Genomic DNA, 14,934 nt, shown 5'->3' on the forward strand with positions numbered 1-14,934 from the left:
ACAATCACTGCACTGGTGACTGCGGTCTTCTTCTTAGAGGAAGAGGCTGTTCTTGTCAACTGTTCCATTCTCATGGCTAGACCAGCAGGAGCAAGGATTAAAGGTGGAAGGACGGTGGTAGGGATTGCAAGCCAGTGCCAGATCTAGCAGTTCAACACACATCTACTGAGCTCCTATCATGGGCACGCCTGCTGCAGGGTATCAGGTGAGACTGGAATAAAACATACTTCCTGGCTTTAAAGCTGTCACACAAACAATTACATTTCACTGTGACAGTAAAACCAGAGAACTGAGAAAGCATAAAGTAAGAGCACGAAAGGTTGGATAAGAAAGGTTCAGGGAAAGCTTTTTGGAGGAGGAGACTCAGTCCTGGAGCACAGTCAGGAGTCACTCAAAAAAAAAAGGAGGTGAGGATGAGATACAGATTCAAAGAATTTCCCCCAACTTTAACCTTTTTCTTTGCAAGACCTAAGCTAATTGAGGAGACTGTTTTCTTACAATGGTCCAAACTCTCAAATATTCTAAAGAATATGTGGTTTTATTTCTCCTAGATTAACATACTGTAGTAACTAGGGAGTCCTAAGGTGTAAGCCAGAAAAGGCTGCCTCTGACATACTGCAAACATAAACAATTAAATTTACAATCCAAGGGCTATGCGAGTACTGGGAGACTCTATTCGAGGGCAGCTGTATCACGACGAGGAGACCGTTATATGCTCAAGAAGTGGACAGAGATGATCTGGGGAAGGTACCAGATTTCTGGTGATCTGGCATATAATCACTGGGACATGGCAAACCCGCCATAACTTTTTTTGGTAGGCACAACACCCTAAGAAAATTAGTAATAATGCATCTGTACTCTTTTTGGTTAGTCTATGAAGAAGGACTATGAATACAGCCGATGAAGGAGCGAGCAGACATGAGCGTGACAAGTGCAATGTCTTTAAAAGGTCATCCTTTCGGTACTGAACCACCTTCATGTCGGCGATCAACTGACCACACACGTGTGGGTGTTTCTGGACACCTGGTCTGTTTCACTGATCTACAGATGCCATCTTTTTGCTAATGGCATACTGCCTTGACTGCTGTGCTTTTGCAGTAAGTCTTGAAACCAGGCACTGTGAATCTTCCAATTCTGTTCTTTTTTTGCTTCAAAACTATTTTGGCTACTTTAGTTCCTTTGCTTTTTCATATAGATTTGGAAGATCTATATGTAAAGGCAAGCATTTTAGATGGAATTTTTCTCTAAATATTACATTTCTCTAAATACTACTGTAAATGTAATTACAGTAAAGGTAATATTTAGAGAAAATCATGCTGGAACTTTGGTTGGGATTGAGTTGAACCTATAAATCAACTTAGGGAGAATTGACATTTTAACACAGTACATCTCTCCATTTATTTAGGTCGTGGATTTCTTTCATTATCAGTGTTTTGTAGTTTTCGGTATACTGATCCTTGTGAGATTTATTCATAAGTATTTCATTTTTTTCTGAGCTACTGCAAATAATGCTGTTTTAAAATACTTCAATTTCCAATTGTCCAACTGCTAGTATATAAACATACAACTGATTTTTCTATCTTGTGGCCTTGCTTCCCTCATTTATTAGTTCTAGATTTTTTGGTGACTCCATGGCATTTTCTATATGGGCATGTTGTTTGGAAACAGTTTTACTTTCTCCTTTCCAATCTGAATGCCTCCTGTTTCTTTTTCTTGCCTTATTATACTTCGTAGGAACCAGTACAATGTTGAACAGGAGCGGTGCGAATGCACGTGCTTATCTTGTTCCTGATTTACGGGCAGTGACAGTTGTGTTCACTATCTTGATTACGGTGATAGTTTCACATGTCGGAACCCACCACACTGTACACTTTCAATATACGCAGCCTAATGCATGTCAGTCATAGCTCAGTCAGGACCCTAACTTATCAGGTGCGCTTGAGAAGCACTGAATTTCCAGTCACCACCCGGCAGCTTAGCCTCCCGTACCTGCCTACTGTGGACCATCTCCAAAATCCACAGGAGAGAGTATCCCTTGCGTCCTACAAAAACACATTGTCGTTGCTGGTCTTATATTTTGCTCTCATTCAAATCTTGTCTCGCCTTTCTGTCTTGCCTCACTTTTCAGGCTAGTGGAATTCTATCCAGGTGAGCAGTCCTTATAGACAAAATGCATTCATGTCCTCTCAAAGTAGAAGGGTTTCTTCTGGACAACGTGTTTCTTCATTGTTGAGTTCTAGTAACGGATCTCATTTCACTTCGTTCCAGTTTTGCTTATGGAATTATACTTTTACTGCACTAAATTTTTTTTTTATCAAAACTTAGGTGTTATGTAATTCAAAATCACCTAAAACAGTCACCTTAAAGCCACTTTACAAAATCTACCAGCTTTCTGCTCACAAATTCAACTGCAGCTCCTAAGTCCTTCCACTCTTACTCTGTGGCGTGCTCTCCCAAAGCCCGCTGAACCGCACTCTACCTCGGGAATATGAAGGAGGCGGCGCACAGGTCCTGCGGTCGGACCCTCTGGGTCCAGCTCTCTGTTGATGACCTTGGGCAAGTCTCTTGCATGCGTGTAGACGTACATCCACACGGATAGCTTCGTGAAGTCTTTTTCAGCTGGGGTGTCACTCTGTCACCCAGGCTGGAGTGCAGCGATGTGATGAGGCCAGCTGCAGCCTCCAGCTCTGGGCTCCAGTGACCCTCCCTCCTCAGACTTTCAAGTAGCTGGGGCTACAGGTATGCATCATCAGGCTCAGCTAATTTTTAAAGAATGTCTTCTTAGCAATGGCGCCTCACTGTGTTACCCAGGCTGGTCTTAAACTCCTGGGCTCAAGCGACCCTCACACCTCAGCTTCCCAAAATGCTGGGATTACAGGCATGAGCCACCACTCCTGGTGCTTAATGAATTTTGAAAGTGAACACATCCATGTAGCCAACACCTATGTCAGGAAACTGAATACTACCAGTACCACAGTGCTGTGTGGAAAGTTTAAGTTTGCAGGTGACCTTTACTTCTACGGCAAAATAAGATACATGCATCAAGACTCTCATGACAGATCCTAGAAAATGCAGAACCGTAACTCCCAAACTGTAACCTGACGCATGCGCAGCCTCTATACCGTCATGCCTATCCTCCACGCGCCCCACTGAACGCAGTGAAAGCAGGGGTGGGGGATGCAGCAAAGACACCTAGGAGTGAGGACACCAACACCGTCCCCAGGGGAAGGAGTCGCCTTATCAGGGAGCTGCAGGGATCTGAGCTCAGAGCTGGTGGCAGCAAAGGCTGGAAAGAGTGAGCTGGGTAAGGACTGGCGAAGGATGACTGCTCCGACAGAGACAGGAGTGTACAGTGTGGGCCACAAAGGGGAAGCAACCGACCCCAGCCATGCTCTCCTCGATGCAGGGGGAATTCCTGATGATGGTTTAAGGGGTGGTGGGTGGTCCTTCCTCCTGTCTCCAGGGCACCTTCATCCCAGCACCCTTTCTTCTGCAGATCTGAGTATTCGAGGAGACTTCTAAAACTTTCTCTGTGCTCACATGCAGAAAATATTCTACAAGGAAGAGAAATACATACCTGCTCTTTGACCTCAATGTCATGTTCCCCTTCCAGAATAAGGGTGACGGCTTGCATAATCTGCTTTCCATGAGTACTCATGATTTTATCTATGTGCTACAAAACAACAGAGAAGCTGTAATTATCATGGAGGAAACAAAGGAAAGGACCACAGGAAAGAACAGAAGGCATCTGAAAGTGGAACAACGCAACTCACAACTGCTTCTAGCAGGGTACCTCAGCTTACAGAACTAGATGCCAAAGAACAGCGTTTATTATGTGTTGAAGCTGCAGCTTGCCTTACATATATACTTAATGATTTAAACAAATGAAAGCATACAGTTGATCTGACAGAATATAAAAGTACAACCACTGGGGGTCCTCAAGCCTAAAGATATTAAAGAAAAAGGAAGAACAAAAAATGGATGGGCGGGGGTCAGGGGAAGGTCAGAGACAGGGAAAATATGGTGCAGACGTATTAATACACTCGTGGGGCCCAAATGCACAAGGATGACTCAGAAGACAGTGGGGCCCAGAGATGAGAAGCAGCCACGCTCCCCATCGACCTGAAGGTCACAGACACTGCTGCACAGGGAACACTGGAGGACAGCATCGAGGGACCCACCAGCAAGGCTCGGCTTCTCACACTCGGACGTGTACCTCTACTCTCTCCACTACATTTTCAGGGGTCAAGCCAGCAAATGAGGGCTGAGGGTGGTCTATGCAGTAGCTCTGAGAATTCTTTAAGGGAAAAAGGCAGATACCCCAGACATCCATGATTCAGGCAGATGAGGAAACCCACCCAGGCCAGTCAACAGGGAAAAAGAAAGCAACAAATCAAAGCAGGCACTTGTCATGGCTTCCTCTTTTCCAGGGAGCAGAGGAAGACAGGACAGGAAGTATGGACGTGAAGGGTTGGGGCAACATGGTGAAGCAGCTCCCAGAACACCTACAAAGGCAACAGGTCCAGACATCAGCTCCTTGAATCACACTCTCGTTGATGAGAGCAGAGAGAGACAGCAATGCTTAGCAATGCCTCACAGGGTAGGTAATCTGCAGGCCTGGGAGATTTTACTTACAGGTCGAGTAGACAGGAGGTTTCTAAGAAGTCCCAATGTCTTCATCAGCACATTCAAATCTGAATCTGATAATAATCGGAATAGCTGTTCGGTGCTCAAGCTTCGTAAGATATCTGCTTTTATTTTTTGTTCAGCTTGAAATGCCATATTCTGAAAGGGTTAAAGAAGTTGCAAGAATCATGTCTACATACACTTTATTAAATGATACTTCAACAGTGAGTCTCATCATTTTCAAAGTACAATCTGCAGAAAATGCTTGAGTCACACTATTTTCTTGATTCCTTCTGGTCACCTGTATTTCTGTCTCCCAAGAGAAAGATTAATTATCACTCTTAGATGTACTTCTAGATGTGGACTATGACCACTTTTAGACATGGGCGTTTGAATGTCTTAAGTTTCTCAAAGAAATACATTTATCACTTTTGAGAATATCTTTATGGTTATCCAGTTGCCTTCTGTACTTTAATTAACAAAATGACAATGAATGACTATACCGTGCCATGCCATTTGAAAATGACTTCAAAGTACTCACATATTGTGGGTGAAAATAAGCAGTGGGTTTTGTTAACTTTATTGGGATGAAAACATCTATGTGTTCCCAGTACTGTGCTAGGTGCTGCTATGGCTGGGCTATATTATACAGGAAGCTCTCCAGTGGGTGGGAGGTGTGTCTGGGTTACCAGCAATCCCAGATGGCCAGTAGCTATTTTGTTCCTTTTTCTCTAATTCTTATCATGGATTAGTTCAGCTTAACCACAAGCTATAACATGTCTGAAGGAAAAAAAAAAAGCAAATTCCAAATAACAACTCATAAATCAACTTGATACAAAGATCTCTTGTAAACTAGACTTCTTATAGTACGCAGTTATTGCCCTCCAGGAACTTATTTTAATGAAGGAGCTAAGACAAGAATCCAGGAATTAAGGAGCTAAGACAAGAGATCAAGTTACCTGATGAGGCAAGGCAGCATGGCGAAGCAAAAACAATATCTGCTGGTGTCAAGAGACCCAGGCCAAAGATGATTCCAAGGTTTGACATTTTGCAGACAAAGAGCAAAGTAGCTGGTAATACGGAGACTGAGAATAAGGTAGTGTGTACAGATTTAAGGAGCGGAATAAGTTCAACTCTCAATATTAAAGTTGTACATGTCAGAGAGTTCTCAGAAGTTCCATAAGCCATTTAGGTGACAGATATGGGAACAGGTACCAGTTACATGTGGACATGTAGCTTTCAAGTAATCTCTTCTATTAGGAGGAGTTGAAACCTTGACAACAGATGAAGTCCTGAAACTGAAGCGTAAAGGGAACTGGAACTGGGAACTGAAGGTTGGACAATGTCCTCTGAGAAGGAGGATGGGTAGGAATTGAGTTAAAAAATTAAGTCCTAGGAAGGAAATTTGGCACACACACAACATCTAGATATTTCAAACAACACATTCTTTAGCTCTAATTTTGATGATAGCTCTATTTCTTTTGTAAATTACGACATATGTAAAAGGGTGAAACATACCATTAAAGCCCATATTCCATTCACTCGTAAAGCGGGATTTTCACTCTGGGTTAATCCACAAAGTAACTCTACGGCTCCTGATTCTAAAATCGGCTGTCATTGGAAAGGAAAAACAACAACCACAACAACACAGCTTTAAAGTCAGGCTTGCAGACTAAAATGTGCACACACCCTGGCGCTCCGCCTACAACTCCACCCCGCTCTCTCCCCACTCCACAGAAGCAGGGAGTGATGCAGCCATAAAAATCGCCTTGAGAAGGGCCAAGACAATTGTTCTCTCACAAACCCCCCAAAACAAAAGAAATCTCTCACTTCCTTCTCCTTTGTAGTCTGGAGGACCCGGGAGACATCCTAGTTATCTGCAGACTTCACAAACGCCCTTATGATTTCATCCCCTAGCTCCCCACTCTCATTGTCCCCATCCCAAGTCTGGGACTCCCTGCTTTGTTTACTTGCGTATCTTGTGTGCTACTTACAAGCTGTGACTATTAAGCAATACGGTTTAGCAGAGAAATGTAATGGAACTTAGACAACCAAATCATCCTCCTCTCAAGTTGTCAATTTTATCACAAACATGCTGCAGAATTGATCCCTTAGTACTATTTTCAGGACTAGTGATTAATTATACAAGCAAAGCTGTAAAAGTCTGTACTTTTACAGTCATGCTGTGTTTCACACCTAAAATACCATGCTCTGGTCTGACCACTTACTTTATGACACTTGACTGAAATAAGTTCCAACTCAGAAAGTAGCAAGGACACGAGGAACTCTCATATACCCTGTCCCCAGATTCAACAAGTTTCAAGATTTTGCTATGACTGCTTTATCAATGTTTCTCTTACACTATACAAGGGGGACACACACAAAAACTGGAATTTATTTGTAAAAAATTATGCATTTATTCTTACATGTTTAAACTTCAGTCAATTTCAGAACTGGAATTTATTTATAAAAAATTGTGCATTGATTCTTACATGTTTCAACTTCATTCTCTATTTGATAAACACCTATTGAGATGCTTTTTCCACTGCTCAAAATAGTTTTTGAACTCATCAACTTTGATGCCTTTCAAAAGTGCTTCTGCCGTTTTTTGTTTCACCTCTTCCACACTGGCAAAACATTTCTGCTGTGGACTTTTTTCATCCAAGGAAACAAAAAAAGTCGCTTGGGGCAAGATCAAGTGAACAGGGAGGGCAGGGTCCAGGCATGCTATTTTTGGTCAAAAACTGCTGAACACTCAGCACATGTGGGCAGGTATGCTGTCATGGTGTTAGAACCAGGCACCTGTTTGTCACAACTCAGGAAATGTCTTCCACAAATTGTGATGTAATCATCTCAAAACTTCCAGATAAAAATTTTGGTCGACAGTTTGATCCAGAGGAACAAGTTCAGCGTGTACTACAGGGAGCCACTTTCTAAAAGACAATTCCAAGGTTTTCTTTTTTTTTGGTCCCCTTGTATACTTATATCCACGTTATCTTTTCTGAACCAACTGAAAGTAGAGTGCATATATCATGCCTCTTTACCCTTAATATTTCAATCTATTTTTCCTAAGAACAAGGATATTCTCTTAGATAATCACAGTACAGTACAGTTACCAACTTTAGAAAGGTTAACATTAAATCAAAATAATGCTTTTCTCAAATCTATAGGCCATATTCCAATTTTGTCCACTGGCCTACAAATGTTCTTACAGCAAGTCCCTGCCTTCCAGTTCAGAATCTAGTGTATTTTTAGTATTAAAAAAAAAAATCAATAAGGTGGGACATAGTGGCTCACACCTGTACTCTCAGCATTCTGGGAGGCCGAGGTGAGAGGACTGCTCAAGGCCAGGAGGTTGAGACCAGCCTGGGCAATACAATGAGACTTCATCTCTACAAATTTTTTTTTCTAATTAGCCAGGCATGGTAATATATGTGCCTATAGTTCCATCTACTTGGGAGGCTGAGGTGGAAGGATCACTTGAGCCCAGAAGGTCGAGGCTATAGTAAGCCTGGGCAACACAGTGAGACCCTGAATCAAAAAAAAAAAAAAACAAAAAAAAAACCCAACAACAACCATATTGATGATCCTATGCCTGATTTCATCTACTTTCTTTCCTAACAGACCCTAAATATTCTGAAGGCAGATCGAGAAGCACGAGAGCTGCCAGGATGGCAAATGGTGGTGTGCTGGCTGTGACCTGGTCATCAGCAGGCCAAGACCCTGAGACAAGCGGAGGGGGATGGGCGGAAGGGCACAGGCATCGGGGGATGGGTGGAGGAGCTGAGCTGGCACACTCTCTTGTCTTCCTCTTCCTCTAGAGTAAGCACCTGTCTCTCACATTTGCTCTAAGATTTCTGTTTGTTGAACAATTGTCTTTGAATCTCCACCTTGTTAATACTACCTTCCTAACTGCTGTCAAAGATGATGGTGTTATAATGCAAAACACAAATTCTGCAAAAACAGGACTACTAAATGTACAATAAATCTGAGTCCATGAATGGGCAGATCAGAGATATTATAACATAGTAAAACTAACTTTATGAAGTTTCCCCTCCCTCATTAAACTTTATTTTAGTTTTCCCTATTTAAAAAATAACACAAATAATTTATAAAGTGCAGAAGGGGACCTCCCCCACATTTAATCTCTCCCCAAACAACTGCCATTAACATTAAACATTAAATACTTATTTTCAGATGACAGCAGTTATCTGATTGTAAGAAATGACTTACAATCCTAGCTTACAAAGTTTGGTCTTAATTTATTCTTTAGTTAATGAAGTTTGAAAATACTCTACTTTAAGCTATAATATTTTTATTTATTTTTTTAATTTTTTTTGAGTTGGAGTCTCACTCTGTCGCCCTGACTGGAGTGCAATGGCCGCTCCTGGCCACCGCAGCCTTGACCTGCTGGGCTCCGGTGATCCTTCCGCCTCAGCCTTCCGAGTAGCTGGAACTACAGGCGTGTACCATGCCCGGCTAATTTTTTTTGATTTATTGTAGAGATGAGGTCTCGCCAAGTTGCCCAGGCAGGTCTCGAACCCGCGGGCTCAGGCAATCCACTCACCTCAGCCTCCCAAAGGTGCGGGATTATAGGCTGAGCCACCGAGCCCGGCTAGCTATAATACTTTTAAAATAAGCTGAATATGCTAGACAGAACAAAAAGAATAAAGGGGAATGAGAATCCTATTTTAAGATGAAGAATGTACTTCACCTCCCAGCCACCCAAATCAAACAATTCACAAGTCGTAGTTAAATCCAAGCCCCAGTTTCCACATCAACTGCTGTAGAAAGTACTTGACTAAGTTCTGGATTTACTGGGCGAAGTCTAGGAAGACAGAATCAATACTAACCTCTTTGCTTGGAGAAAATTCAAGAAGAAGATTACATAGCATGGAAGACGCTACTACTAGGATTTCATCTGGTGCATTTTGCAAAACCTATGGAATTGAAAAAGGGACACTATTAATGGCTTGGAACCATGAGATCGTAAGGTGACTACGTAAAGACAAAAACAATGGTCTTTCCACCTGACTCCTCCTCCTGGAGAGGCAGTTACAAAAGATTCACTTGATAGCGTGTTAAACTTCACCCAGTAGTGCTAGAGTTAGGACTAAGACCCTTGCAGTTGTCTTGGAGAAGCTACAGCCTCACTAGGGGGTGTTGCAGGGAGGAGACAGACATGAACCAGAGAAAGGCACTCTGTGAAAAGCCTGAAGGCCACGGGACTGTGTCGGGGCAAGTGAGCTCATCCTGCAGACGCACGCTAATGGCTGACCTTCTGACGTGCTTCTAGACGGGCTTGTCTGACAGGGCGCGGACGATCAAGCAATTACTGCACAGGCCTGACAACTCCACTAACTAGATAAGTGAACTTGAGCGCATTTCTTAGCTTCTCTGAGCCTGTTTCTTCGTCTGTAACTTGAGGAAAAGAACACCTCCTGGACAGAACTATTTAGGATTAAAGGTGACATGGTAAATATAGGGAAGCATCATAGCAGAGAATTATTTTTTTGAGTTAAGAGTCTCACTCTGTCCCTCAGGCTGGAGTGCAGTGGCACAATCATGGCTCATCGCAGCTTCAACCTCCTGGACTCAGGTGATCCTTCTGCCTCAGCTTCCAGAGTAGGTGGGACTTCAGGTGCGCACCACCACACCCAGCTGATTTTCTGTAGAGATGAGGTCTCACTACGTTGCCCAGGCTGGTCTCGGACTCCTGGGCTCAAGCAATTCTCCCACCTCTGCCTCTCAAAGTGCTGGGATTATAGGTGTGAGCCACCATGGCTGGCCTTGAAAATGAAAAATATAGACTGCCTGAAGACAAATTACAGATGAAAACTAAGAATGTACATGAATTCCTCAGCTATAAAATGAGGTAGTGATACTTGCTTCATAAGATTGTTTTGATAATATATAAAAAGATTTTAGGACAGCTGGGACATATAAGCAAGGTTGTTTGGGGGTTTTTTCTAGAGTCGGAGCCTCACTCTGTTGCTCAGGCTGGAATGCAGCAGCATCCTCACAGCCACCGCAGCCTTGACCTGCTGGGCTCAGGCGATCCTTCTGCCTCAGCCTTCCGAGTAGGAACCACAGGCATGCGCCACCAAACCCGGCTAATTTTTTATTTTACGTAGAGGCAAGGTCTCACCACGTTGCCCAGGCTGGTCTAGAACCCCTGAACTCAGGCAATCCTCTCACCTCAGCCTCTCAAAGTGCTGGGACTACAGGATTTGAGTCACCACGCCTGGCCAAGTAAGGCTTTTTAAAAGGTAATTTATCACCGTAATTACTATTGTTATCAGGCACAGATCAGGCACATAACAGGTATACAGTAAACTAGCTGCCACGAACTTTCACTGAACTCAGAAGGCAACAGAGCATGATGGTAAATGTTAGTTGCTATTAGCTATTATCAGAACCTGTTCTTTCCAGACTCTAAGAGAGAAGGCTTCATAGGCACCACCACTTAAATGCAGTCACCACTCCAATTAAGTCCTCTGCGTTTCGGATCTAATCAGGTTCAGGCTGATGATCCCAAAAGGAGTCTCAGGAGCTCTAGTTATGCGAACTGGAGATATACAATCACCAACGATTCAGAGATTTAAACATACGATCTGCCTTCCGTGGCTAGGTTCGGTCCGAAGTTCCCAAGTTAAGAACTAAGACGCTGCTCCAACTCCCCTGTGAGCAGATGGCAACCCGTCTCGCACACTACGCATGCCGGGCTCTTGTCACAGTCTGGGGCCTTACTCCCCTGCCCTGGCCTGTTCCCCTGACATCTTCCAGGCAGACCCTGCCCGAGCATCCGGGCCATCCCATCCTCCTGGCCAGGGCCACTGTACCCTCCTCTGAGCGCCTGCTGCCCCTCTGTTCCCTGTCTCTGGTTCCTCACAACTGTCCGCCTCTCCCATTCTCTGTACAGTCATGCCCACCTCCCTCTCCATCAACAGAGGCAAGCTTCTTGAAGAAATCATCTATGAGTCTCTGGTCCAGTTTATGCTGGCCAGGAGCAACACAGCAGCACTGCACAAAATGAGTGCCTGATAAATGTGTGCAGATGAAGAGAAATGATCATTTTCCAAAATGTATACTCCTTAGAAACATTAAAATAAGCAAATGCCTACCAAAACGCCAAAAAGTTGCTTTAGGAGGCATGATTCACTCTTTAAATTACTTATTTTATATAAACTGATTTGTTTTATCAAGGTTTATTTTCAAGTTAGATAATATCTAATGATAAACGAAAACAGAAGATAGCCTATGAACTTTTTTTTTTTTGTGAGTCAGAGTCTCACTCTGTCACCCAGGCTGGAGTGCAGTGGCACGCTCATGGCCACCACAGTCTTAACCTGCTAGGCTCAGGTGATCCTTCTACCTTAGCCTTCCAAGTAGCTGGAACTACAGGCATGAGCCACCACGCCCAGCTAATTTTTTTATTTATTGTAGAGACAGTGTCTCACCATGTTGCCCAGGCTGGTCTCAAACCTATGGACTCAGGCAATCCTCTCGCCTCCCCCTCCCAAAGTGCTGGAATTATAGGCATGACCCACCACACCTGGCCAGCCACCACACCTGGCTATCCTATGAACTTTTTAAAAGCAATCACTCAGTGCAGTGTAAGATATAATGTGAAATTCAGAAGTTGTTTATCTAACACTGACCAAATAGAATTTCACCAAAATAAGGTAAAATTACTCACAAATAAAAATTTTAATTAAAATCAAGTGCCTACACTCCTGCAGTTTGGTAATCAACAACTGAAAATATGAAAAAACAGACCAGGTTCGATGGCTCAGTCTGTAATCCCAGCACTTTGGGAGGCTGAGGTGAGTGGATTGGCTGAGCCCGCAGGTTCGAGACCCATCCTGACAACTTGGCAAGATCTCATCTCTACAATAAATCAAAAATTAGCCAGGCGTGGTAGCATACTCCTCTAGTTCCAGCTACTTGGAAGGTTGAGGCAGAAGGATCGCCGGAGCCCAGCAGGTGGAGCCTGCGGTGGCCGGGAGCTTGCCACTGCACTCCAGTCTGGGCGACAGAGTAAGACTCCAACTCAAAAAAAAAAAAAAAAAAAATATATATATATATATATGAAAAAGCAGATTGGAAAAATCAGTAACTATGCAAACAGCTCCCAAACTAGGAACTAAAAAAGTATCTGAAGTAAATCATTTGTTTACTTCCAAGTTTTTAACACTATACTTTAAATGTGCAGCGAAATTGTAGTTTGAAAGTAGTTATACCCACATGTACCAAGTAGACAAGAATACCCTCCTAGACTGCTCGCCCAGACCCTCCCCAAAAAGACTAAAGGGAAACCAAACGCTGTTCCGTTTCTGGTTTGTATGACAACTGGGTCCTGAGGTGAGCCATCCAAGAAAACGGCTCTGGTTGAAAGGGGAGTTACTCTGAGAAGAGGAACTTGGAAAATCTTGAATGGATTTTAAAAAATCAGTAAATCAAGATCAAGCTTCTATGAAAAAAGTACAATCTAAAAACAAAATAGAGTGGGAACAGTAAAAGGAAATACCACTTAACTAAGGAGAGTCTTAAAAAAACCCAGAAATGTCAGACCTGGCCCCAACGGTTTTGGAGAAGGGGCTCTGGCCCTGAAATGGACTCCTGTTGGTGGCAGCTGACTCACTCTGCAAGCAAGTGTCTTCCAAGTGTAGAGAGGCACTGGTATTATCTTCTGAGATTTAGGGCTCTTAATGAGGTTTAGGAGGCAAAAGCCTATCAGGGAATGAGGAATTTCAGAAGATCTGACATATGCCTAACAGGGTGCACACGAGTAAAACCCAGAAAGGTGTGTTCATGGATGGAAACAGGTTCAATGTCACAGGCTGCTCAGGCAGGCTCACTGAAAAGGCAAAACGGAAGAAACTTATGCTGTCCTGGTAAGTCTCACCAGGCTTTATCGTGACGTTCTTTTGGATTACGAACTTCTCGGTGGCCCTGGGCCACTCCTGAGTCGTGCCTTGTACACCAGTCCCACGGTTCCCTCCTCCGAAGTCTCTCCAGGGGTCACACTGCCTTTCACCCACTCCCACCACCCTATTCCAGGACTTCACCACACAGACTGTGTGCTCTGCCAGGAGATGAACCTCCCCATGAAAGCAGGCCTCGGCACGTCCACTCCAAGGCCTCGAGCATCGGTCCACCTCTTCCCCTGGTCCTTACCAGCCCACTGATATGTCTTATTGCATCCCATCCTGTCACGAAGGCATTCTTGCCATTTCCCACACACATCGTGTGTAAAGTTTCTTCTCCTCTCTCCCTGGAGAATTCTTCCTTTTGCCTTCAAAGCTCACTTTATCTTCTTCCTGCCTGAAGCCCCTCCTGACTATTTCGGCCACACGGATGCCCCTACTCTAATCTGACGCCTTACAGGGCAAGAGCTCCATAGTAAAATGTTCGTAGCCCACTGTGCCTGGAGGCCCTGCTTAGCACACAGTAGGTACTCAAAAGCAAAACAAAAAACGACAACATCGCAAATAAGCAACACATTAAGCTCACTAAATGCACGGTATGCGATCGCTTAGGGAGAAAAAGACAGATCAAGGACCAAGTCCTGTGGTTTTGTAATATATGAGGGGATAATACCATTAGCAGCAACTTGATGGATATGCTAAGTCTTAAGTAGATTCATTTGCCCAGTAGCTTTTTTGGGGGAGGAACAGGAGGGCACCTCAACACATGTACCTGTAAACAACTGATGATTCCTTTCCTTTTTTTTTTTTTTTTTTGAGGCAGGGTCTCACTCTCTCCCTGGCTGGAGTGCAGTGGTACTACCACGGCTCAATATAGGCTCAAACTCCTGGGCTCAAACGATCCTCTTACTCAGCCTCCTGAGTAGCTGGACCACTGGCATGTGCTACCATGCCCAGCTAATTTTTTTACAAGTTTTAATTGTTTTTGTAGAGATGAGATCTTGCTACGTTGCCCAGGCTGGTCTTGAACTTCTAGCCTCAAGCAATCCTCCCAAGTTATTCTTTTCCATTTTATAACTAAAAACTTCAAGGAAAACTCCACATAAAGTTAAAGTGTAAGCCGGGCTCAGTGGCTTAGCCTGTAATCCCGCGCCTTTGGGAGGCTGAGGTGAGTGGACTGCCTGAGCCCGCGGGTTCGAGACCGGCCTGGGCAGTGAGACCTCATCTCTAAAATAAATAAAAAAATCAGCCGGGCATGGTAGCGCATGCCTGTAATTCCGGCTACTTGGAAGGCTGAGGTGGAAGGATTGCCGGAGCCCAGCAGGTCCAGGCTGCAGTGGCCGGGAGCGGCCAACTGCACTCCAGTCTGGGCGACAGA

At 43.9% G+C, this 14,934-nt stretch overlaps 1 protein-coding gene across 2 annotated transcripts in view; it reads right to left on the minus strand.

Moving 5' to 3' along the window:
* Window positions 1–14,934, minus strand: part of ARMC8 (armadillo repeat containing 8) — a 107,878-nt gene that overhangs the window by 15,076 nt on the left and 77,868 nt on the right. For both annotated transcript variants that reach the window (XM_008049279.2, XM_008049280.2), the window contains 4 exons: window positions 9,480–9,566; window positions 6,145–6,237; window positions 4,636–4,785; window positions 3,578–3,673 (listed from right to left, as the gene is read on the minus strand). In XM_008049279.2, coding sequence (XP_008047470.2) covers window positions 3,578–3,673; window positions 4,636–4,785; window positions 6,145–6,237; window positions 9,480–9,566 — 426 coding nt within the window. The remainder of the gene's footprint in view (window positions 1–3,577; window positions 3,674–4,635; window positions 4,786–6,144; window positions 6,238–9,479; window positions 9,567–14,934) is intronic.

The sequence above is a fragment of the Carlito syrichta genome, unplaced genomic scaffold (assembly GCF_000164805.1).
Source record: "Carlito syrichta isolate Samal-C Ts95f unplaced genomic scaffold, Tarsius_syrichta-2.0.1 Scaffold131333, whole genome shotgun sequence".
Lineage (NCBI taxonomy): Eukaryota > Metazoa > Chordata > Mammalia > Primates > Tarsiidae > Carlito > Carlito syrichta.